This window comes from Syngnathus scovelli, chromosome 10, assembly GCF_024217435.2.
Source record: "Syngnathus scovelli strain Florida chromosome 10, RoL_Ssco_1.2, whole genome shotgun sequence".
Taxonomy (NCBI): domain Eukaryota; kingdom Metazoa; phylum Chordata; class Actinopteri; order Syngnathiformes; family Syngnathidae; genus Syngnathus; species Syngnathus scovelli.
This window is the reverse complement of record NC_090856.1, coordinates 12199178-12224757: the sequence shown is the minus strand read 5'-3', so window position 1 is coordinate 12224757 and position 25580 is coordinate 12199178. Positions and strand designations below refer to the sequence as shown.

The 25580-nt window shown below is 47.9% G+C and overlaps 1 protein-coding gene and 1 long non-coding RNA gene across 7 annotated transcripts in view; one reads left to right on the top strand and one right to left on the bottom strand.

The window, feature by feature from the left end:
* Positions 1-22367, bottom strand: part of nfia (nuclear factor I/A) — a 36450-nt gene extending 14083 nt beyond the window's left edge. For 2 of the 6 annotated variants that reach the window (XM_049730748.2, XM_049730756.2), the window contains exons 1-2: positions 22112-22366; positions 3950-4478 (exon numbers count right to left, since the gene is read on the bottom strand). In XM_049730748.2, the coding sequence (XP_049586705.1) occupies positions 3950-4478; positions 22112-22210 (628 nt within the window). In that variant the 5' untranslated portion in view covers positions 22211-22366. Of the gene's footprint in view, positions 1-3949; positions 4479-5603; positions 6370-7467; positions 7617-8997; positions 12175-22111 lie in introns of those variants that run through there. The other 4 variants (XM_049730736.2, XM_049730793.2, XM_049730783.2 and 1 more) reach the window with 4 other exon arrangements.
* Positions 7243-8044, top strand: LOC137840716 (uncharacterized). Its single transcript, XR_011087641.1, has 2 exons — positions 7243-7370; positions 7506-8044. It is a non-coding gene; the product is annotated as an uncharacterized lncRNA (long non-coding RNA).
* Positions 22368-25580: the final 3213 nt, after the last annotated feature.

Genomic DNA, 25580 nt, shown 5'->3' with positions numbered 1-25580 from the left:
TAGTGTTCCACGCTAGCGCTGGCTGCTAGCGTTGTCTGCTAGTGCCACTAATGAAAAACAATAACGTGCTTGTCTCAATACATAGTTCATGCAGACAGATGAACAAATGACATAATTATGCATCGGGAGATCGGGTTGGCAGGTACGATGGTCCCACCTGGACCGGCATCTGTACGGTGAGAGCGGCCTGAGGCCTGGCGGGGCCACTTCAAAACTCTTCAAAGTTAGTGTTGACTTTGAGAGCAAAGCAAGAGGTGAGATTTAATGGTCGAACGACGGCTGCCGGACTTGACTTGGACATCAACAACTTGAGAGTCAAGATGGATGCATCGTTTGTGCATATGTGTTAACGATTTGTCCACAGTGGTGCGTGTGGCTCGCGTGCCTCTTGCGGCAGCTGCTAACAACCTTAGCGGGATTAAGGAGGCTAAATCTTATCGCGATGGGATTTGGAAAGGCGGCTTCCTGTCTGTTTGGTGGGATTACGACTACGGCGAAGTGCGTATGTCACCATTGCGTTTGGAACAGGATGCTAATTGTATTGTTTAACTTCACCTCCAGGTGTATTAAGCCATAAATTTCGCGATATTTACAAACTGACACTCGGAATAAATAAAATACAGGATCGCTGAGCGTTATTTGTCCATGAGTGAAGTCGCTGGACTTTGTTGGCACGCTTGCAATGTGCTTCCTTGTTGGTCCGCCCCCATTCTGGACACGCGGGATTCTTGTCGCAGTGCTGGGGGGGGCAGCGGTCGGGGGGCTCGTAAAGTGTCGATGATGATGATGTGCTGCATCATGAGATAAGAGCTGCATGGCAAGGAGTGGGGGGGAGTCAGAGGTGGTGGGCGGGGCCGCTCCTCATTGACATTGGCGTGCTGCAGTGACTCAGCCCGGCGGGCTAGAGGAGCTCGTGGCCGCCTGAAGATGGAAGCCAGCACACAGCTGACTAGTGTCTGATCAACTATGACTAGCACTTAAGACCTCTGAGGTGGCAAGGTAGCAACAAGGCGGCAATGTTTTCCGTCATCCTGTAATTGGCTGTCAATAAAAGAAAATTATCCATTCTACGTTTTCATGTCACAGATTTGCTTTCATTTTAAAAAAGGCTCGGCCCAGGAAACATCAACTACATGCAGGTCAATAAAGAAGTAACGAATCTATTCTGACAGTAAGCCATTGCACTTGGTCGAAAGCCTTGAAGGCCAACGAGCTGCCGCCGCCGCCGCTGCTGCTGCTGCTGCCGCTGCTGCCGCCGCTGCCGCCGCTGCTGCCGCCGCTGCTGCTTTCACGTGCCCATTTTACCAAAGTGGGCCACTTGCTAATTGGCGACATCCAAACATACGCAATTGATCTGGAAACAACCCCCCCGCCCTGACTATTTTGTCTTCCTGTCCACAAACGTGGCCACCCGCTGTGGGAACATTGATCCTTACCCGCTGCACTGAAAACCATGACACACAAAACGGAACGTCGAGCACGAGCACGCACGAGCAGCGGCGCTCTGACATCTGTGTTAGCCGTAAGAGTCTTCGGAGCAATTAAAGCAATCGATGGAGAGCACTGGCATCTCTTCCACTGTATCGAAATGATGACACTGTATCGAAATGATGAACACACACACACACACACACACACACACACACACACACACACACACACACACACACACACACACACACACACACACACACACACACACACACACACACACACACACACACACACAAACGGGGAGGGGGGCACTCCATGAAGTGGAATCGCTTCATCCCGTTGGCAGAGGGAAGGAAACTTTTGCAACTCACACTGTCTGCTGCAAGCAATGGCACGAGGGTGGGAGTTGATGTTGAGGTAAATAACACTCTCCGGTCTGGAGGTTGCTCGGTCGCTGCGTGTCATCACAGGAACCACCACAACTCGTGGTGTGCGTGTGTGTGCGCGCGCTTGATAAAGTGAAAGTCAGTGTTGGATGAGTGAAGGCAGTTTTCATCAGTCTTGGGGGGGTGTGGCGGGGGCCAAATGGAAATGAAAGTCACAACCGAGTTGGATTACAACGCAAAACTCAAAGTCTGCTAAGGAGAAGGAAGCAGACCAAGAGGAAGCCGCACGTGGGAGCGGGGTCATCGGTGGGCCATTGCGCAAGTTCTTCTTTAAGTTCCTGACGAGTACGCGGCAAGGTAGTACAAGGGCCCAAGGAGGAAAGCGGACGAGCGAGGAGAGAAGGAGGCAAACCAGCCCCGCCCTGCCGAGAGCGCCACGTGAGATGCGAACTAGGCCAAAAGTCCAGACGGACGCAACTTGTCCTTCTTCCCTTCGTTCTTGCTCCCGTCCTCGCATGCCGTGTTCTACTCCTTTCCCGGCCTTCATCCCGTTTCCGATCGATCCGTCGTCTGACCATCCTTCGGCGATGATGAAGACAATGACGTTTGAACGACACAAGCTTGTCGATTTCCCGTGAGCCTCGGCGAGCGTTGTCGTCCTTTGGCCAGCCAACAGCGACGCATTGTGGGAGGCTCTGAAGTCGGCAGTCCTGCCCGCCCCGCCCGCGCATCATGTTTATTGGCTGTCACTTCCAAAATTGTTTGTCCCTGGGGGGTGGGGGTGCTTTTTGCTTTGACTTTTGTTTTAGGGGGCTGCGGTTTTCCTGTGTGTGTGTGTGTGGGGGGGGGGGGGTTCTAGTGTGGCCACCATTGAGCAGAAGTTGAGCTCCTGAAGAATGAAGACTGTTAGCTAATACACGCACCCACACACACACTCACCATTCGTGCTGCATCCTTGAAAGGCAGCGCTGAGCCGAGGACGTGGAAGGCGGTGCCAAATGAATTGCTCTCTCTGCGGACCATTACGAGGAGGAGGAGGATCATTATGACGAGGAGGACCTGTCCTACCTGCGCTGACTCAGCAGCTGCGCTCAGTCCATCCGTCTAATGGACGGAGACCCAATTTAATTAGCGGGAAGACAGAGTTGCGCGCGCGCGCGTGTGCGGGGGACGACCCCTGCTGTCCTTGTGTGGAAGCCCTGTCCATCTGCACCATGTCCGTCTGTCTGCTTGCTTGCTTGTCCTACACACGCACGAACACACGCGGCAGTCAAGAGGGTCGGATTCTTGATTGGCCGTCATAACTCTGCCTCCTTTTACGGTGAAGGTCGCATGACTTTTTAACATAGGACATGTCCCGCCAACCAGCCCCCCCCCCAACCAATCATGAGGAGCTAACATCTGACGAGCCGACACTGCTCAACAATTGCAAACAGCAAAGACTGCAATGGCCTCCCCAAAAAACCTCAGCAGCAAGAGCAAGAGGAGACCAACTTGAAACACTCTGAATGGAAATCACCCGCAACCTAGAGAGTCCAAAGTCTAGTTTGATGGACGTGATTCTTTGGCCTGCCACGAGAGAGAGCCCGCGCGGCCCTCGGACTCGGACGCCGCATCCAATGACGCAAAAGGTGCTGCAAGTCCACAAGGCGACAACTTGCACCATCAGGTCAGAGATTCTTCTCCGACATCCTCGCTGCTCCCGACACCTCGGCTGACCCTCGGCCAGTGCGCGTCCCGGTTTCAACCCTGAGCCGTTAACCGGCTTTGCGTCACTGTCAGACTCGTTTAGCCTTTCCACTTGAGTGAGGCTCCTGACTGCAAAAACAAGGAAGCGAGCGGTAGCGATTCAAAGCAAGGCTTGGGTTTCTAGCCACGCCTCCTGCCCACGTGTGCGTTAACGACGCCCAGGCAGACACAGGCCTTTGACAGACCTTTGCGTATGTGCTGGGTTTTCTGGCAACGACAGCGACACATCCCGTTCGGCCTCACATTGGACCGAGCCACTGCGAATGCATGGTTCCCGCATTGTCAACGACGGTCCCGTCAACAACTCACCCCTCCCCACAAACTCAAGATGCAAAGGCGGGTGGACGAAGCCAATGAGGCGCCAGCGCGACAAAACTGACCGGCGTGGACAAAGTAGGCCAGGTAGAGGTCGAGCTCCTTGACAGAGACGCCAATATGGTGCGGCTGGACGCAGAGGCCCGGGTTGGCGCAGCGCGGCGACTTGACCAGCCGCTCGCCGTCTGTGCTCTCCAGCGGCACACCCTTGAAGAGGATGACCATGACCAGATCCAGGCGCCAGACCTTGTCGGCCTGCCGCAGGCAGTCAATGCGCCGCATCTTGCCCTTCTGGTCCGGGTTGGAGAGCACGCAGCAGGGCGCCTTCTTGGCTGTCACGCTTAGCACAAAGTCCTCACGGAACTCGGGCCGGATGTCCTTGCGCAGCTTGGCCAGCAGGCGTGAGGCCCACTTCTGCTTTACCTCCGCCTTCTCGCCCAGCAGCTCGTCCTTGACGGCGCGCTCCTCCTCCTTGGACATGCGCTTCTCGTGCTTCTTGAAGTACTTCCGCTTGCGCGCCTGCAGGTTGAACCACGTGTAGGCGAAGGCGCGCACCTGTGGCAGGAGCGCCTCGATGAAGGGGTGGAACTCGTCCTGCAAGGAAGGAAAAAAAGGAAATAGGGAAGGAAAAAAGAAAGAAAAAAGAAAGGAAAAAAGAAGAAAAAAAGGAAGGGAAAAAAGGAAGGAAAAAATAAGGAACAGCGTCAGTCGTGTCTCCATGGGTGATGTGGGAGCGCTCAAATCTGTCCGCCGGTCGTGCACACCCACGTGTCCCCAACTCAACTACAGCGGCATTGAGTCTCCTTCCAAAAAACTCGCCATGAGTTTGCTGATTCACTCAGATTCAGAAAGAAAAACGAGATAATTTGTTGATGCGTTCATAAAAGATGATGCTGCCTTCCAAACACACACAAACGGCGCCACTCCAGTTGTACAACAAACTCCACAACTACATATACATACACGCGAGTGTTTTTTGCCCCCTTGTTGCTTCCATGTCTTGGCACCTCCTCTCACAAAAATCTTTATTTTTTATTTATTTATTACGCTCTTGCCACTACCCCACACAGCATTTGTCCCCCGCTGTCACGATGATGTCAACATCATATTTGGATTATTGCCGATCAATCGACAGCAGGAAATCAAAGATGCACTCTTGAGTCTTCTTTACATGATTTTCAAACGATTATTCATTATTCATCATTTGAAAAATGTTTGTTGAAATGTGTATTAGTTCTTTCATGTGCCACTTACCTAAACAATTTCTTTTCATTTGATCTTAATATTAAGATATAATTTTAATCGAATTTACATTATCACCAATTGATACGACTTTAACCAACTAATTTATGAATTAACGTGTGTGTGTGTGTGTGTGTGCGTGCGTGTTTGACTGGGTGCTGTTTAACATGCGATAAAACTGTCAGTTTGAAAGCCGCATCTGCCTTCAAGTGGATTCTGTCGACTCAAATTTATTTCGAATCACAAAAAAAGTCTCAAAGGGCTTCGCATGCCCACGTATTAACCTGCACGTGCTTTCACAATTCAAGTTGATCTCAACGGTTTGCAAGTTGATCGAATGAAATCAGTTGAGTTGCGTCGAGAAAAAAGCTCCAATGATGAATTCCCTTTCAATTCCCTCCAACTCGTGGCAGAATCATGCGTGCGTGCATGCGTGTGCGTGTGCTCGTCGACTTTGCTGAAGTTGGCGTGACGTACCTGCGTGAGGCAAAGCGGCGAGTACATGACTGGTCCACGTGCGTGCGCGCGTCCGTGGCAGCGTGGCCCAGTCCGGCTACAGTAGGCGCGCGTGCTTGGCACGAAACGGACGGACGGACGAGCGGGGGGCGCGGGTCGTGGGGTTCGGGCACGGGTGGGGGGTGGAACCCTCCTGTCGCCCCCCGTCTTCTCACATGTCCGAGCACGGATGAACTCTGACCCCGCCTTGGGCTACACCCGCTCGGCGTTCGAGGAGCAACATGTCCCGAGTGCCGTCACAAAAGTCCAAAGTGTGGCGGGGGAGGCGGGAGGGGTCCCGTCCACGACGACAACGCGGGAGCGGAGGATCCGCATGTCATGCGGGGAAGCGCCGAAGCGGGTAGGCGGGAACGCCGCGCTGCCGCTCGGCCGCCGAAACTGCGATCCACCCGCCGTCCAGTGGGTCCCGGCTGGGGTTGAGGTGGTGCAGGAGTGGACGCAGAGCGAGTCCTGCCCAACCTCCAGCCGCTCCGCTAAGAGCACCGCCGACAACGCAGCTGGATCGGCGCCCGCCCGGACCTGCGCGCTGCCTCGCTCCGACCGGACGAGCTGACTGAAGCTTCCGCGCGCGACCAACCCATCTCACACACGCGCGTGCGTGCGGAGGTGCGCGTGCTCCCAGCTTATCGATTTCATGCGGGCGGGCCAGAGACAGCGCGCTGTGTGTTGACAGCGAGACAAGTACTTTACTTCAACTTTGACCTCCAGCATGAGCCACTTCCATTGCAAAAATAGCGAAAAAGTTTGAAACGGAGCGCTCCACATCACAAATGTTGCTCATATTCATGAAAAAACTAAAGTAATGTGACAACAAGCTGACGAGCCGCTTCCTGTTCACTTGGACATGTGACGTCATATGTGAGACGCCCAATCCCATGCGTTCTTTCTAATCAACTTTATGGAGTCAACTCTCGTGGATTTCAACGACACCAGCGTCAAGACAAATTCCAGCAGGAATGTCCAGCAGGTCCACACACGAGAGCGCCAGAGTGTCAACAGTCGGATTGTCCGCCTGCACCAACCAAAAAGCGGATCAACTACGTGACAAACTGCACGTTTCAGACGTGAGCGGAAATAGAGAACGTCCGCGTGAGCGTTGCCAAGGCAACGCGCCGAATTTGGCACTCCCACTGAGACGCTGCCAGATTGGAGCCACGCCAACAGGACCAGCGGGTCTGAAGCCTCACCAACACGCAAACAGAAAGAAAGAGCAGAAACAAGAGCGGGCAAGACGCTGACGAGGAGAAATAAGGCCATAGAACAGGAAACCAAAAGTCAACGCACAAACACCAGCTCATCCTCACATAGCATGGAAGCTAACGGCAAACGCTTCACACAACATGCACTAACATGCACACACGCACAAACATCAGCTTCATCAGCTTCATACGTGCACACACGTTTCATATCAATCCTGGGCACGCACGTACGCGCACACTTCTAGGCTGACGCACACACATGCACACAAATACACATGCGTGCGCACACACACGCATTTACATACGTGAACATAACAAATGTACACACTGCCGTGATGTAGTTGCGAATGCGTGCGTGTGCGCGTGTAGCTTAAACAGGAAGCAGTTGCACAGCGCGAGCACTGAACAGATGGCCTGGTGGAGAGGCCGGAAAACAACCCCCCTCCCTGAACGAATTTCGTCCCGCTGCCCGTTGACACCAAGCCGACCGCCACCTCCTCTGCCGAGGGTAACTCGCCGCCCTCGCCCAGTGAGTCACTCACACACACACTAGATGTGAAGTGTGAGGCCGATGCTCGGCCTTAGTATTTGCGTTCGGCGTCGGTCACAACCATTGGAAAATTTACCCGAAAGTGACTTTAGATGTTTTCCGTGTGCTCCTCAGCATACTCTGCCCCGCCCGCCAGTTCTCCTGGTCGGCGATTTGTTAGTGTGGGGCCGCAACAGCCGCAGGTAAACACCCACGTCGCTTGCACAAACCCTGCCCCATGCCCTGATGCTAACGTGCTAACAGCAGCAGCCATCACTCACGTGTGTGTGTGCGTGTGTGTGCGCCTGAGAGAGACCGAGTACCCATCACGTGTCCACACATAAACACACACAGAGTCACTCGCAGTCAGCAACAGCTTCAGCAGCTTGTGTGAGCTGCCACCACACCCCCATCATCATCATCATCACCATCACCATCATCATTGTCATGTTTGACTTTGAAAGCAAACAGGTTGGTCATTCCTAAATGAGATCATGAATAAAAGTTCAGCGGTTTCAGCAAAATTAAAACTAAAAAGTAATAAAATAACACAAATTAAAATAACCACTGATCTGCCAAAATATTTTTCAATATTTTTCAATTTTGCTTCGTTTGCTGTTTTCATATTTGCCGTCAATTTGAGAACAGATAATGCCATGAGTTAGGCGGAAAAACCAGGAAAAAAAACAAGAAACGATCCAATCAAACAATTTGGGAACATCCAAAAGGGCAGAAATAATGTGATGACGTCACAGGCACAAGCAGGACACAAAAGCAAAAGCATTCCAATTGATGCCTTCCAAGGGAAAAAAAAACAAGAAACGATCCAATCAGGCAATTTGGAGACATCAAAAGGGCAGCAATAATGTGATGACGTCAAAAACATAAGCATTCCAAGTGACACCTTGCAAGGCACATATGGCTGAATGGCAAAGCACACGCACGCACGCACGCGCGCACGCACACACACACACACACACACACACACACACACACACACACACACACACACAGTAGAATCAGCTTTGCATTGTCATGGCGATGCAACGAAAGTGATTCGAATGTTCTGCAGCAAATGAATCGCACTGAAAATTGCAAACTCGTAGGTCTGTATGTGATCGGTGGTGACCAGTCCAGTTCAAGTCGCGCACGCACACATCAGTGGAAGGTGAAGAAGGTCAAATTGTGGCGAGAGGGGCGAAAACGTTGCATCGACTTGGATTGTCAGTCCGATGTGTCTCTCTAGCGGCCGTTTGCTCTCTTTGCAGCTTCTCTCAGGCCACTTTCATAGCGACTGTGCAGCTCCGTCTGTGCTTTTCTTTTATTTGTCCGCGAGACGCCGAAAGTTTGGCGCTGACTGACGGGACGGGACTGAGGTGAAGGTCGTTTGGATGAGTTGGATTTCGACCTGACCAACATCAGCAGCCAAGGACATGTCCGCTTGCATGAAAGCATTTGTCAATGTTTGGGTGCATCGGGTTCGGATTAGGATTTGTTACCTGCTTTATCTAAAGCCGCGTGTGCCCAAGCATCGTCACCTCACACTGACGCCACTGAGGGAAAGTGCAGCTTTTATTTTGTTCTGTTAATGCACCGAAAAAGTTCCCCTTTGCTTGAAATGTCTTACCTTGCAGTTCACGATTCAAATGGTTCAGTTTCTCTCTCCAAAAAGCGAGTTGGGGGTCATTGCGCGTCGCCTTCCCTTCTTCCTCCCTTGCCCGAACTGTTTACAAGTGACAAAAAGGCTGCAAGTCCTGAGCTGTCGGACATGCGAACAGTAGCGTTTTTTGGCAGAATGGGCAGGCCGGTTTTTTTTCTTTTTTATGTCACGTGAGGGGTGGCACGAACCATCGCCCTCCCCCCCAAAAAAATGCGCAAAGTGGTTTAAGCAATGTTTATCACTGTGTAGGGAATTGGCAATTTAGCGCCCCCTTCAGGGGAATTGGCAATTTAGCGCCCACTTCAGCTGCAGACAGGGCGCCCATGCTTGCTAAAAAGTTGCGCACAGAAACTAAGTGACAAGAGAAAATGCCAGGGAAGGAGGCGCGCTGAGGACAATTCACCTGTGAGGGTAAGTGGTGATGAAAAGGGGGATCCACTGTCTAATGCAACATTATTAGTGGGCTAAAGTCAATCACACCTCAATTTTTTCCCCAAAACACACGTCAAGTACAAAACTAAAAATACAGGCCTATAATTCCTGCACATTTTCTGAATTGTGTCAAATGGGTGATACAAAGCTATAACGTCACCCCCAGGTTACGTGAAATTGGTTTAGTCTCCTCTTCACTTCTGAGTGAGTGACAGTGTTGGGGGATGAGACCATCGACTGTTGTTCTTATCCAATGCCAAATAAATGAGATGAAAAGAAAAAGGTAAAAACATTCTTAATTTTTCTAAATTACCGTATTGGCACGAATATAAGACGACCATGATTTTAAGACGACCTCCGCTTTTTCAAGACTCAAGTTTGAAAAAAGACATTTTGAACACCAAATTTAATTTTTATACAGAAAATAATTACAGTACATCTGAAACAAATGATTATAACAATATATCCAAGAGAAAAAGCATGTTATTTTGCCTCATTCAAATCATGCAAAAACTGTCTATCACATCTTAATATTTGAGCTTTTAAATATGTAAACTAAAGTGCAATCACATTTGTAAATGAATGGCTTCTGGTTTTTGAAATGTAAATAAACCAATCTACTGTAATAAAACAACAAAACTGCAATAACCATCAAAGTGAAGTCTAACTGTAGCTGTAGTCTTGAAACAAATCTGAATAAGGAAAAACATTGCAATAAAATAATGCAAACTGCTACCGCCATTGTTGGGGAGCCTGAGGACTGTATGGGGTTGGCTCGGATGGTTATGCTCTTTTTGCCCCCGGGTGTCGGTCAGAACACAGGAGTTTAGTTTTGATTGCTTTACTGAATTATTGGCAAAAAAGTAACAGGCACTGTGGCTCATTGGGGCATACAGGCAAACTGGCAAAAGGGTATAGGCACACGTTTGGTCGTAAGGATGTGAGAGCAGGTGTATGTAGTGTACATGGGTGAGTCTTTGGGTGTGTGAATTTGATTCTTGTGTGTGTGATTATTGTTGAAACGTGTGAAGGATGTGTGTGGTGTGTGTGATGTGTGTGCGGTGTGTGGTTCTGCAACAGACAGAAATACAGCACGTACGTCAACGCTCAACTTCTGACGTCACACAATACTACTAAGACGGCACACATTACATAACTAACTGCGTGTAACGGTACCGCTATACTAAATAACCATAAATGAAATACTCTCAGCAACACACCAAACATAAGTCATCGAGACAACAAAATACATTTGCTGGTGACCATTAGTCGCCGTGCCGCTGCGTAACGGCTACTCGTACGATGCGAGGCAAACTTAAAGGAGTGCACCAAAGCTATCAGTCAAACGGCGCACAGACGAAACAAACCGCGATCAGACAAACGGCACAACAGTAGACAGCAGTAACAATGAAATGTAAATACTCACTTTGCATTAAAGACGCACACGATCACAGCAACATACTCAGTCGATACCAGCAACCTTTAACTTACCGCTGCGCACAAGCTCCAACAGTCGCGATAAGCTGAGGTAACTCGCGCGAGACTTAAGGCGCGGTGACGTAACTTTCCAACATTTTAACATCAACATAGGAACCTTTCTAACGGCTATTTTCATTTTTCTTCTTCGTGACAGGGCTTCGCTTTGGCCTGGGGAGTTAAGTTCAGCATTCGCTTTAAAGATATTTGGCGTGTCTAGCGTTGTGAATGGGTATAATGTCTAGACCCCGAATGTAAGACAACCCCCACTTTTTCAGTCTTATTTCAATGCAAAAAACACTGTCTTATATTCGGGCCAATACAGTTATTGCTGTTCTCTGCCAATTTTATGTTTAGTCTATACGCACTGATAACTAATTTTCAGAATTGTCCCATTGTCTTTGTGCACTTTAAAAAGTGTTTACTGTTGTGATTGCAATAGAGAAACTTGTTCAATTGAGAAACGCAATTTTCACTTTCTCACGTTCTATTAAAAAACATCTGTGTGAAATGATTTTTTTTTTTTTTTTTCCGGGGGACGCTCGGAAGTAGTCTCACCCAGGGCGTAATTCTGTGTAGAACCACCACTGCATGCGAAAACGGGCCTCCATGTTCCGCGGACAACCCAACAGTCGTATATTTTGGCTTGGAGCACAAATGAGCTAACTGCTCAGCACCGCTGCAGCCTATCAGGAAAGTGCGGTGTACGCACACATGAACTTTGACCTGGGGTCAGTTTGTTGTACCTAAAATATTTATATGATTTTACAACATTATTTTAAAAATGAAATGAGCAATTCTGATTCAAAATTTAAAGCAAAAAACCCCCCCTAATTTGTGAGCGGTGCTATTTTTAGAACATGCTTCGCAAGCTTAAAGTGGTCTTGCGGGCCATCCCACAAAGTCCATCCTTCTCAGTAGGCCACAACCTTCTCTTGCTCCTTCTCACAGCTCCTCCTACTCCTTTCCAGACCTACTTGTCCTCCTCTGACTTTTGTTTCGAGCCACTTAAGCCGTTTCTACCTCAACACGTCGTCTCGTCTCCTCTCCCACATCTGCTCAAACAGAAATCCTGGACAGTGTGTGTGTGTGTGTGTGTGTGTGTGTGTGTGTGTGTGTGTGTGTGTGTGTGTGTGTGTGTGTGTGTGTGTGTGTGTGTGTGTGTGCGCCTAAATAGAAGATGTGGGTCAGAACTTATTTACGCAGAGTTTAATGAGAAACAGATGGATTCATTCACAGACCCACCCCCTCCCCCCTTAGGTCCACCCCTTTTTCCTGGAAGCACCACTCCCTTCCGACTTCTTGGCCAACCAATGAGCGAGTAACAATGCTAACCTTTAGTGCAGCAAACGATGACTGACAAGCAAAGAATGGACGTCAATAGCACAAGAAAGGATGGTCAACTTGTTACAATGCTAACATGAGAGAAGCTCATGCGAGTCAATGTGCTAACACAGCTGAGTGCAAGTAGCTACACTATTCGATAACCAAGTCCGCCTCCGCCATGTACGTAATGTGGTTGCCACGTGAGCGAGAAGACACGCTTTTGTGCTTCTCTGATAGAGAAGACAAGTAATGTCTGCCATCTCATGCTGGACGGGGCTGCCAGAACTTCAAAGTGATCAAGGATGGTAGAAGAAACTATTATTGAATTGTGGGCCTACTCCGAGTGTGAGTGCAGGCCACGCATAGTCCAACAAACATGCGAACAATTTGAGCCACTAGCTGAGTCAAGCACACCAACAAGCATTGACGCCGCGGTGGCACTACCGACTGCACGGAGACACTGTCTTTGTCTCGGGTTGCTGAGCAGATGTTCCTTGTTAACCCCTTTGGCAGCAGTGCGAGCCAAGATGGGCGACACTTTGACGAGCGGAGGGCCAGTGCCATTGCTTTGCGGGAATTCTAAATAGATCCTAAAAGTCTTCTTTTGTTTAAGGCAGCGCGGGAGCAGGAAAAGGAACCCTCCAATAAATAAATAGCAGCACTCGCAGCAGGAAGTTGAGCCGCTTCCCCCGCGGGCGCCTTTATTTTTATTAGCAACAGCAGAGATAGTGAACGAGCAGCCCCGGCCTTCCGCAAGTCTTTGATGGAGTCCGGAACCATTCGCAATTAAATCACATGCTGGCAAGCAGCTACGGGCTTGCTTTTAAGCTAGTAGAAACACGGACATCATGCCAACAATCGTTGCTGCAACAGAACGATGGAGAAGAACATTTGCTAAACACACTAGGTGGCTAAGGTTAGAGCTAACTAGTAAGAATACAAGCCAACGTGGAGCTCGTGAAAAACTAGTTCTGCAGCTCCCCGGGTTAGTGCAGCCCTGAGCGAAAATCCATGAGGCCGACTTGGACGAGAGACCTAAAAACGACCTCATGAGATAACAGGCTAACAAGAATGTCCGCTCCGAAAGAGAGAAGCTGGCAAAGTGGGGGCTGCTCAGGTGTGTGTGTGTGTGTGCGTGCGTGCGTGCGTGTGTGTGTGTGTGGAGTGGGGGGGCAGTAGAACAACAGGCTGCTGCTCTCAGCAGAGGTCCGAGAAGGTTCATGTGAGGAGGTATCAATTGCATCCTTTCCACCGTCCGCACTGCGTCATCCGACACCACGAGTGTTTGTATGGGACGCGAGTGTGTGTGTGTTTGGCTCCGATGCCTTCAAAGACCGCAATGTCATTATCGCGGCAAAGTGGCCAGCCGACATGGCGACATGGCGTGTTGTTGATATTTTTTATTTGAAAGTGGCGAATGTCCAAACAGTCAAAGAGTTGCTCCGGCACGTCTAAGGTAGCCCGCTAAATCGTAGAAAACTTGAACATGCTGTCGATGTGGTTTGACTTTGACTTCCGGTTTGCCACGAAGAGCGCCGCAGCGTCACTAGAGAGACGATCTACATTCCTACATTTGTATATTCACTTTCTAGTATTTCCTCGCTTTTTACGTTTTTACTTTTGGGAGTTTACTATTGTTGAAAGTCGCGGACAATCCCTGCTATTTCGACCACGTCACTGTTTGGCTCTCAGCGGAGGATTCGTGGCTGTTTGTCTACCGTCGATCATCGGACACGTATGTATGGCTGCGGATCAAGAGGTTTGTTCAGCTTCGTGTACCAACTGCACCCTTCTCTTAGAGAGGTTGTCCCTGCTAGAGGGACGTGTCAGCCAGCTAGAGCAGAATAGTGCGATAACAGTAGCTGTGGCGGACACAGATGCAGACTGTAGTCAGCCCGCTAGCCCAGTTAGCATTAACCCCAAGCAGCTTGCTAACCGCGATGAGCCAGTTAAGATGCATAGCCGTCCCAAGTCATCTTGGTCTACTGGCTCTCGCACCTTGGTCATAGGTGACTCCATTACCCGAAACATCACACTTAAAAATCCAGCCACGGTAATGTGTATCTCTGGAGGCAGAGCACCCGACATACAGTAGAAGCTAATCTTAGGGAGTTGGCTCGCAATAGGTCTCGTCAACAGTGTAGATCGAACAACACTAGCTACTCAGATATAGTGACACACGTTGGCTCCAATGATGTTAGGATGAGGCAATCAGAGATCACAAAGAAAAACATAGCGAGGACTTGTGATCTCGCCAGAAAGATGAGTCGGCATCGAGTATTTATCTCTGGCCCCCTGCCTGGGAGAGGCACTGAGGTTTAGTCGATTAGTCTCCCTTAATCGATGGATGGCTGGTTTCTGCAAGAAGCAGGGACTGTGTTTTATAGATAACGGGTCCTCCTTCTGGGGCCGCCCCGACCTGCTGAGGAAGGACGGCCTTCATCCTAACCGTGAAGGCGCCTTCACTCTTTCAAGGAATATAGATTATTGTTTGAGCCATTCATGACAGGTCACTTTAGAGCAGGCCGGGTCACAGGTGACTAGGCCACCTGTTAGGATGGGTTTGGAGTCTGCTAAGTTAAAGTTAACTAGCGCTAGGCTAGATTCCCAGCATGCACATAGCTCCTTGTGTAGACGAGAGCGTCACAGTTTGAATAGTGCCACAGTACACACTGACACACTTTCTACTGAGGTAGTAGACAAATCCAATCACTCCACCTTGACCGGTATCGCTGATGGAACGGTGCCTATTCCAGAAAAGATTACATGTTTGCCAAATATTAACTATCAAATTCCTATGGTCGTATCGTCCTGCCGCGCTAATAAACATTTTAGAGGTAATGTCGGGCCTAGAGAACACAATATTACTCGTATTTCATTGCAAAATCCTCCAATAGATATGAACCATGATCTACCGATTAGACTCAAACTCGGTTTTATGAATATTAGATCACTTCATACGAAAGCAGTACTCGTTAATGACCTCATAATGGAACATAATCTAAACATTTTTGGTCTTTGCGAGACCTGGTTAAAACCTAATGAACTGCTGCCGCTTAATGAGGCCTCGCCTCCAAATTTTGTGAGCTCGCATGTGGCGCGTGTCCAATTCTCTCGACCGGTGATGTGGAAACTATTATACATGCGTTTATTACGTTGCGCCTGGACTACTGTAACGCATTGTTCTTTGGTTTTCCTAAGTCCAGTATCAAAAGTCTACAGTTAGTACAAAATGCTGCTCCAAGGCAAGGACAAGAAAATTTGATCACATTACCCCAATATTAGCCAACTTACATTGGCTCCCGGTCCATTTAAGATGTGACTTTAAGGTTCTCCTATTAACCTATAAATCATTGCATGGCTTAGCACCTTCATATCTTGTCGACGTTCCTTACGTTCCGTCCCGTAACCTCCGCTCGCAAAACGCTAGTCTTTTAGTGACCCCGAGGGCCAAAAAAATGTCTGCAGGGTCTAGAGCATTTTCTATTCGGGCTCCGGAGCTTTGGAATTCCCTACCAATGGATATTAGAACTGCTACCTCAGTAGAAGCATTTAAGACACGTTTAAAGACACATTTTTATGATATGGCCTTTAATTAACCTGTAGTGGCCGATTCGGCTGGAGTTTGTGTTTTCGCTACCTCCCCCCAATCCAGCCCCCACCCGTCCGCGGCTGGGGAGGTGGTTAGGTGACACCCAAACTGACAGCAGCTGTCTGGATTCTCGTGGACCAATAAAGATAAGGGAACTGCAGCGGATTACCCCCCTCGAAGACACTCCCAGGACAATCGAGGGCGCCTCCTGCAGCTCTCCACTTCTTCTTTGATTTTTTATATTATGTATTCTATGTGCCCTCTCTGCATCCATGGCAGCCTGGTCATCTTGGAAGGGGGATCCTCCCATCTGTGGTCCCTTCTCATGGTTTCTCATTTTTTCCCTGATAGTTTTTTTTTGTTGTTGAGTTTTTCCTTGCCCTCCTGGAAGTTTAAGATCAGGGGATGTTCGAGAATAATTGTAATTTTTTTTTGTATATGTGAAGCCCTTTGAGACTTGTTTGTGATTTAGGGCTATATAAATAAACTTGACTTGACTTTTTCCATCTTACATGATTTCACCAATTTTACTGTTTTTTACGCCAACATTGCCCGTTCCCCCATTTTCACATTGAATTTTTTTAAAATGACCAAAACACGAACCTGATGTGTCACTTTTCTATCATCACATATAAATGAATTCCACATTAAATTGCAGCTTCTTTTTTTAACTAACAAACCTGTGAATTGGTTGTTCAAGCTGATCCCCGGCCAGACCTTGACCTTCTTTGCGCAGCCCACCTCAGTCAATCCACTTTCGTTTTGTCAGCCCGGCGCCTCAGTAACACAAGTCAGGTCGTCGCTTGTGTCGACTTTAGAGCGAGCCGAAAAACTGGCTCGCTAAATTGTGAGCTAGCATGTAGTAGGCGAGCCACCCTGCTGCTAAATTGTGAGCTCGTTGCGTGTTGCTGTTACGACGATTCCGTGTGTGTTGTACACAAACGGATGGGTCGTCATCCTAATCAGTCACACAGCTGCGTGTCCCTAATTGTTTCCATCGAGCTTCCTTTCTCCTCTTTTTTGTCATTATCCCGTCTTGACTAGGTCACGAGAGCCCAAACACATGCTCAACTCAAAGCGGATGTGCCAAAGGCGCCTCATGCAGACAAGAGCGCCTGACGGTGAAACTATCTTGCGGGGTAACTTGCCACCTAAGCGCTCAGAAAAGGAGCCCTCTGACTTGGACGAGGCCTGATGAAGTTGGCGATGCAAGGAAGGTGAGGAACAAACTAGTCTGCTAAATTGTGAGCCAATTGAACATCTGGTAAGAAAACCACATCAACCAGATGATGAAATGAGAGACAGGACGTCCGCTCCGACGCCGGTTGCCGTGGAGAGCCGCTCCTCGCATCTGCCCCCTCCCTCATGCGTGTCGGGGGATTAAGTCGGGGGGCGGCTGTGGTGGATGGAACACGGTTTCGCATGTGGGTGGGGGTGAGAGGCGGCCTTTGCCAGGGTGGACACCACAGGCCTCTCCAAGGTGACCCCACAAAAAGCTGCAATGAGCATCTGCATCCTGGCCCTACGACCACCGTCACTTGTGTTTGTGCGAGGTGGGCATGGCCAAGTACTGTTTTAGAAGCACCCTACTGTAGATAGTCAAGCTAATTAAGATCACCAGATGTGCTCGAGAGGTGAGTGTACATCTGTAAGTCGTGTTCCCGTGATCACCCGTCATTAGCCCGTGTGTTGTTAACATGCGAGCTATTTCGAGGCACGAATGTATGGCAAACGCAAAACGAAACAAAAACAATGAGTCCTTGGACAACCTCGTTTGAATCCATTTGCATTAGCGTAGTCTTATTTTGAAACATACCGTAATTTCCGGACTATAAGCCGCGACTTTTTTCCATAATTTTCGACCCTGCGGCTTATAGTCAGGTGCGGCTTATATAAGATTTTTTTTCGTGATTTTTGTGATGACTTGATCACTTTTACTCTTGACACTATTATATACAGTAAAAGCTACAAAACAAACTGACAAATAACTCGTTTTCAAATCAGACGAGTAAAGACTGGTCAAATATTTTAAAAAAAGATATTATTAAAAGTGAAGACAATTTGCAATTCTAGTAATGATGCACAATTTGTCTTCGCGGGCCACATAGAATGATGTGGCGGGCCGTATCTGGCCCCCGGGCCTTGAGTTTGACACCTGTGCTCTAAACCCTTTCTCTTACTCTGCCATATCACTCAGAGATTACACAAAGCAGTGGTGCTGTTTGGACCATCTGCATTGTATTAAAACCCAATCAATCAGCATTTAAATTCAATTCTTCTGACATTTTGCTCACCAAAAACTAGTTGTAATGAATGTGAACTTTTAATGCATTTTATTCAGAAGGTTACTTTGAACCTTAAACGGCGGCGCGGCGTACTTATGGATTTTTACGGCCTCCGGCATCCAAGGGGCGCTCTAGCAGGAAGCAAGAGCGAGACAGGCGAAGAAGTGATAATGCACCGAAGAAGACGTGCCAGTTTGTGTTTTGATCGTCTCGCGCATCACGCACACACCCGCATTCACACAAAGACAGGAAGCTTTTATACACAAACCGTCATTATGGGGGACAAAAGAAATGCATACGATGCCGCTTTTAAGCTATACGTGTCGCTCGCTAGTTTAATGTAATTTAGCGCTTCGTGCATGAATAAGATTAGCATGAAAAGACCCTCTTCACACTCGAAGAAATGCATAAAACCGACGACGAAAGAGAGACTGAGAAAGTGTGAGGCGAAGGATATCTAACGCTATTCCAATCGGACACTAAGGAGGAAGACTTCGATGGTTTCAGTGCACAGGAAGAAGATGAAGACAGCTCTTTTTTTACTTTTACTGGTATGTTTTTTTTTAACCAGCCCTGTTAGTGCTGTGCTACCGTGTTGCTGCTGTGTTGCTGCTGTGTTACCGCCGCGTCTCAGTGACTTTGCTGTGTTACTTCCGTGTTGCTGTGGTATTACTGCCGCGTCACAGGCAGTGTTTGGAAAGAAATGTTAAGGTATGTTATTAAAGCTTTAAAAAAACTTTCTGTGTCCAGTCTTTCTTTGCTAATAACTCGCGTGCACACTTCCGCGTTGCTGCGGTACTACTGCTGCGTCACAGGCAATGTTTAGAAAGACATGTTCAAGTATGTTATTAAAACGTTAAAAACGTTCTTTGTAAAAAAACTCGTGTGCACATGCGGCTTATAGTCCGGTGCGGCTTATGTAAGAACAAAACTGAAATATCCCTGAATTTTAGCTGGTGCGGTTTATAATCCGGTGCGTTTTATAGTCCGGCAATTACGGTAACTTCCTCGCCATCTTATCATCTGCCAGATGTTATCCTCATGCGTTAGCATCAGTATTAGCATTAGCATTCATGTGGTGTTATTTTTGGGAGATGATTAAACCTTTATTGGTCATCTTTTGTCAACATGTTGTCTCATGCATGTTGCCTTTACCATAAGTGTCAAATCCAGAACGTGAAAGCCTTGCCACAGTTGGCACTTCCACTCAAGCGGCAGGTAGACGGCGCTGGTGGGTAAGCAAGCTCCCGGAAGCTCGGTCACCTGCCGATTGAGTAGAAGCTCCAACTGTGGCAAGGCTTTCACCGTCTGGATCTGGATTTGACACCTCTGTGCATTAGCCCAAGTAGTGGCGCAGCCTAACACTGGGACCTAAGAGAACCTTTATTCATCTCATGTCTGATCTAATCGCCTAAAACAAGGCAGTGCAGATACTGATGTAAATCTTGATTTCACCGCAGATGCCGATGCATGACGGTAAACGGCCGGCAGCTTTGCTTGGTTTTCTCGTGCAATTTAGCATTACAATGCACTTTAGGATGACAGTGTAGCTTTGCATCATTAGTATAGCTTCGCACCGCTGGCTAATTTAGTATCGAAGGTCACTGTGTATCTTAGCAATCGAAATATAGCGTAGCAAAGCTAAACATTGAAGCCAAACTTACAACCTCATCTGAACCACGTGAGGCACTGTTCCAAAATAAAAGCGAACTAACGCTAATTCTACGTGAGGCGAACATCTGGCGGCTAGCTGTCGTCGCTTTGGCAAGGTAAGTAGCGCTTTTAGTGTTTCCATTTGTTTGATTATTTTAATAAGCATTAAAGCATTAAATAGGATTAAAGGGGCAGTTTGCATTTTTCCACAGCTGCTCAGCTTTTATGGGAAAACATTGTGTCAATCATACTTTCAAACATGGTCCACTATGGCCTCACTTTCACCTCGCTGAGATGTTCAGCACGCTAACAAACGTCCAACATAGCATGGTAGCCTCGCTTCGTCTCATAATCAAACTAAGCATTGACATTTTATCTTAGCATTGTAGCAGCATGATTGTCCATCTTGACACTGGAGTCCACCCAAGGGTCATAGAAATAGTTTAGCATTATAACCGCCTTTAGGCCCGTTTTCAGATTTAGAACAGAACCACCAATAAGATCCATTCATGTGACAATACGTGTTTGAGGGTGGTTGTCGTGGTGACAGAAAAGGCACACAAAAGGCACACAATGTGGGGGGTGGCCTGTGTGTGTGTGTGTGGGGGGGGGCATGTGAAGGAAGTTGAAGCAGACAGGTTTAATCCCACAATTTCCTGATGGCTAATCTCACTAACGCTAACATGGAGCAGCAAATGCTCCCTTCTTGCCGACGACGTTGACGCGCACCTTCCAATGAGCTCAAGACATTTTGAGCTAGCGAACAAACATCTCACCAATAAGCAGGCGCAGTCATACACACGCACGCAAACATTGAAGTACAAAAGAGCACACACCACACACTGCATAATTACACGCTCACAAGTCATATTCGTATTTATAATAATGCCGTCAAAAAGTTAAAGAACATGAATAACAAAAAGTGATTTTTGTATGTGCATGAGGTAGCGCGACCTCGCGCACGCTCCGACGCTCCCTGGCCGGAGGTCAGGACAAATGTTCCAAATGGGACGAATGAACGAATATAAAAGCGATGTTGAATAACGTCATACAACACACGCCAATGTCACGATACTTATTATTACTATTATTATTATTTAGTCATTTCATAGTTTTTAAGGACAGCCGTGTAAAATCAAACCAGAACAGGTTTCCAAACATGTTCATTTTATGTCACTTCAGAGAACGTCATTAATTTCCCTGTTGAGCTCCGATTACAATACTGCCGCTAATTAATATGAACATTTTAAGTGAGAACATTGAAAACAAAACGACAGAATGTCAACTGCAAATATATAATTAAATATATTAATTAATATTTAGATAAATTAAATATATTTGATGTTTGCAAAAAAATAAAAAAAGAGGGAGAATTTAAACGCTCATGTGCAATCATTTGTTTCATTTAATGTCATTTTTAAAATGCTCAAATATCGTTCAAATAATACATGCTACAGTCAGACAAATTCCAAACATGAAAACAAATTATTTGCATGAAAGTGGCAAAAATTGAAATACTCACGTGGAATTCTTTTTAATTCCTACAGTGAAATGGATCAAGTTTACCGAAGAAAAGTGCACAAGCCTTAATGAAATTAGATTGATTATAATCATGACAAGATGCATCAAAATGCCTCTCGTGCATGTCACATTGTAAGCGACGCTATTAACAGCAACATATATAATACATAAAACCTTAGATTTCTTTTAAAAAAGAAACAATAACATCTGAATAAAAGTACAGATAAAATTCAATTGACTATAAATGTATAATAAAACCTTCGGAATTTTTTTTTAAAAAGAAACAATAACATCTGAATAAAAGTACCAATAAAATTCAATTGCCTATAAATGTATAATAATCTAAATTTATTTTAAGATGAAAACATCGTTTCATGACTAAGATGCACCTTGACGTTTACGATTTTATTTTAGTCATAAAACACACGCACGCACACACGCACACAAACACATTCCCTCTCTCTCTCTCTCACACACACACACACACACACACACACACACACACACACACACACACACCCACACACACACACACACACACACACACTGACACACACGCACACACACACATTATTACTGTCGCTATATTTTGTGTTGCTTTACATAAAAATAAAACAAGTCACTTACTTCTCTGTGGACCCGCACATTCGCAATACACACACGCCGCGAACCAAAACCCCCACAAATACACAACTGCACACAGTTATGCAAACTCCAAGGCACTTTTTGTTTCGTTTTGTATTTCAAGAAGAAAAGCCGCGGGTGCGTGCAAATAAATAAATGCGCGTGTACTGACCATCCACCAGGTCCTGGCCGAGATGTCGTAGCACAGTTGCCATTTGACGGAAGCCTCCGCGCCGCTTTTTCCCGCCATGGCGCCGTCAATCAACCTCATGTGTGCGCGCGCTCAGCAGAAAAAGTGATTGACAGCAACGAAGTGATTGACAGGCGGACAGACGGTGGACGGACGCACGTGCCAGCCAGGAAGACGAGACCAGAAGACGACGAAGAGGAAGAAGAGGAAGATGAGGAACATGAAGCCCAGGAAGTAGTTATCTGGCAAGGTGAGACACGTACACGCCCCCTCCCGCCGACCGCCCTCCCCTTACATACATGGACGCGCACACACTCCCAAATCATGTGCACACAAACACATATCTATACACAACTGCACTTTACATGAAGGTAAACCCAAAGTGCAGACACACTTTTTTATTGCCTAGCTGTCAAATTTTGTTCACAATTAATTTGGCTCATCTTGGATTTTGTTGTTTTCAAAAGATATTGGCCACCATTTAATTTCTTCCCGGTTTGATTATTTGTTGACTTTTGCTTACAACTAAATTAGTTCACTTGATGAAGTCGAATGGATTATGGTCATCTGAAAAGAGGCCTCCTACGTGGCCGGGGAACTGGCAGGAATACCTGACCTCCATGGCGCGCACGCGCAGGTACACACAGAGGTGCCATTGTGCTGACTGAGCAGGAATGTGCAAGTCGTTCACATCAAAAACTTGAGAACTGCGAGCAGCCGAGACCACAAAAACAACTGTGATAACGACGACCTGACATGATGCTTGTCTTTTTTTGTTGACCTCCTGCATGTCAAGGTGTCTGTCAGGCGTCAGCAGAGCGTCTTCCACTTAGATAATTGGACGTAGGCGAGTCTCACCTAGGTGGAACAACATTTTCAAAATGGAAACTTGGCCTCTGATCTTCATGTTGGAGCAACCGTGACACATTCTTCCAAACAACCTTTTGACGCACACGCCCATGCACGCCACGGTTGACATCTGTTTTGTCTTTGCCTGTACGGGGGGCATATTGGGGCGGAAGGGGGGGTGGTATCGCCAGAGGCTGCCGTGGTGGCCATCCGCCCACTCGGCGCTGTGTCCCGCCTCCTGGTCCACATGACCGCACACTGGTGTGCCAGCCATATTTAATCACACCCCTCCACCCCATCCCAACAGTACACACACATGCAGACGCACACACGTATTTAGTGGTGTGTGAGTGTGTGGGTGGTGCATCTTTGTTTGGGTGGTTTACTGGACTTGAAAACCTTTTTGGAGGTTGCCCCTGAATGACGTCATAATATTAGGAACACCGCTTCCCTTCCATTTTGTTTAGTGGAAGCAACGAGGGCCGCCAGAACCCAAAAGTGTTATAATGGCCGCTTGCGTTGGGATGCGCACGCTTCAAAACTCACTCACAGCAGCAGGAATGCTGGAAGGTGCGAAGAGGGCAAACAACATTGTGGGAGGACCATGATGATGATGATGATGATGATGATGAGAAGCATGATGATGATGAAAAGCATGATGATGATGAAGACGAGGTTGAGGATAGGGCCCAGTTGAAAGGTTAATTAATTCTGATTTGTTGACATGTTCACTGTAGCAGCAGCTGCGTTGCACACACTGCCAACAACACACGCACGCGCACATGCACGCACACACACTTGAAATGTAGACGTCAGCGAGTGAACCGTCCAGCTATTTTTCAACAACTGTGTGTGTGTGTGTGTGTGTCTGTGTGTCTGTGTGTCTGTGTGTGTGTGAGCGTGTGCGTGCGTGTGTGCCATCTGCCTGCTGCGTGTGTGCCAACTCAATAATGTCATTTTTTTTACAACTTTGGACTCGATTTTCCCTCAAAAATGAAAAAAGACAAAGACAACGTGAGAAGGGCTGACCACGCATGCACGTCATTTTTGTAATACATTCCATCAAGCGTGTTGTAAAGAGCCGCGATGGAAACATGACCAATATGATCTAATATTTAATAAAACGCTTCTTTGCAAAGTTTAATCTCGTCCGGCGATGCCATGTGAGCCGTGGCTGTCAAGTGATGAGCACAAAGTCAGCGCGTGTGCTCACATTGACAGGTGCATGCGTGTAGCCCCCGGTGTTTGCGCGTGTCGTGCCGCGTTAGCGGGCGCCGCTCATACGCCACGACGTGCGGGAGCGTCGGCGTAGCTAATCGCCGGCTGCATTGAGAGGCCCCGAGGACGCCGCCTACTCGCCGGGACGGCGGCCAAGTGCATGGCGGCAAGGACGCCACTTGGCCGCCACTAAGGAAGGCTGGCCCGCATCCATCTCGGCCCATTGCCGACCATCAGCCGAAGTGGTGCTGAGCGGCGGCCAAGCGGCTCGTCTGGGTCCAGGCGGCACGCTCATTACATTCCGTGACGTCGGTGCATGCCCACCGTCACCTGCGGGAGCTTTCCAAAGTGAAAAGACAGAAAAGACGCGGCTGGCCTTCACCTCACTGCGGAGAAGAAACGGCAAACAGGAAAAAGGCCTCCTTGTTCATTTTGGCTTCATAAACAGTCCAAAACTTCACTTTGAATAGTGAAGTCTTCAATTTGAGCCGAGCTCCTCTGCCGGGCGGTGCAAGGGAGGCCCCCCAAAAAAGACACGCACTTTTATTCGGAGGGCAAACCACGTGTAGCGCCCGGACCCATAATGCTACAAAGTGTGCTTTCATTCAACTTGTACCATGTTGTGGTACCCAAAAGGGTGGCTCGCACTTCTCAGGAGGGAAGTGCTAGCATACCTTATCAAACATTTTCCAAGCCCAAGAAACAGTTAGCCTAGCTTAGCACAAGCGTTTGACCTATTAGGAAGAGGGTTAGCCTCCAGCCTCCCCGTTTACTCACATAGCCAAACAATACGAGCCCCGAACCCCCCCAAGCACGGTTTAACTGCTCATTTACATAATTAATGTGATCGGCCCACAGTGGGCAACATTACTGCCATTGGCAATCACATCCACACTTGCTCACAGACACCAGAGTCGCTCAGCTTAGCTGCAGTATAGCCGTGATAATCTTGCATATGGTAAGAATTGCCATTAAATCCCAATCCTTCACACCTAGCCAAAATAGGAGTTCAAACACACACACGCACACGAGCAAAGGCACATGTGTGTCCTGCACGCACTCGGGTTTGTCAGCTTATTGAAGAAAATAAAAGGGCTAGGCGTGACCTTGTGTCCTTTCCAAAGTCAAAGTCTTGTGGCGGGGGCGTACAACGCATATGTCATCCCCCCACCCCAGCAGATGTCTGACACGCATGTCAATCTGCTACCCGGAACATCGGCCATGTTGCAGATGGAGCCGTTTTGCTCTTTTTCTCTTAAGGAAGTTCAGCAAAGTGGAAGAGCAAAAGCAAGATGGATGGGACGACCATGAAATTCTGCGTGCCTGCATCTTCCCTCGTTGCTGCCCGGGCTGCACGCAATTGTAAAACTCACCTGCTTGTACA